Source organism: Phaethon lepturus, unplaced genomic scaffold (assembly GCF_000687285.1).
Source record: "Phaethon lepturus isolate BGI_N335 unplaced genomic scaffold, ASM68728v1 scaffold43038, whole genome shotgun sequence".
Classification (NCBI taxonomy): domain Eukaryota; kingdom Metazoa; phylum Chordata; class Aves; order Phaethontiformes; family Phaethontidae; genus Phaethon; species Phaethon lepturus.
In genome coordinates this window covers 12,439-12,812 of record NW_010557677.1, presented here as the reverse complement: position 1 = coordinate 12,812, position 374 = coordinate 12,439, and the positions used below count along the sequence as shown (strand labels likewise).

Here is a 374-nt window from a genome sequence, read left to right as displayed (position 1 = left end):
TACCTGGATAGGCTTGACAGCTGGGTGCTTTAGCTCAATCATCCTATCCCCATCGTCCTGAAGATGGTTCACAAACTCTTCCTGGCTGAGCAGCTCATTGGACTTGAAGTCCTGAAGGGGAAGAGAAACTTCATGACAGTGGGAGCATGGAGTGGTCTCCTGGGGCACCAAACCCCATGTAGCAGAGAAAAGGCTCCCAAAGCATAGGCATGCTTGTTTGTTTGTTTGTTTTTAAAAAAAGAAGAGGCTAGGCAAAGCTAAAACAAATTAGATACGCTTGGGCCTCAGAAAGCATCAGGGCGCTCATCCAAAGAGCATTTTCCTAAGCAATTATCTCTCTCTTCTTCCTGGTCCCAGTATGTAGCAGTCACTGG

The 374-nt window shown here is 47.1% G+C and overlaps 1 protein-coding gene across 1 annotated transcript in view; it reads right to left on the bottom strand.

The window, feature by feature from the left end:
* Nucleotides 1-374, bottom strand: part of EVPL (envoplakin) — a 25,079-nt gene that overhangs the window by 14,204 nt on the left and 10,501 nt on the right. Inside the window, exon 8 of the mRNA XM_010292823.1 lies at nt 4-111. Within this exon, the coding sequence (XP_010291125.1) occupies nt 4-111 (108 nt within the window). The remainder of the gene's footprint in view (nt 1-3; nt 112-374) is intronic.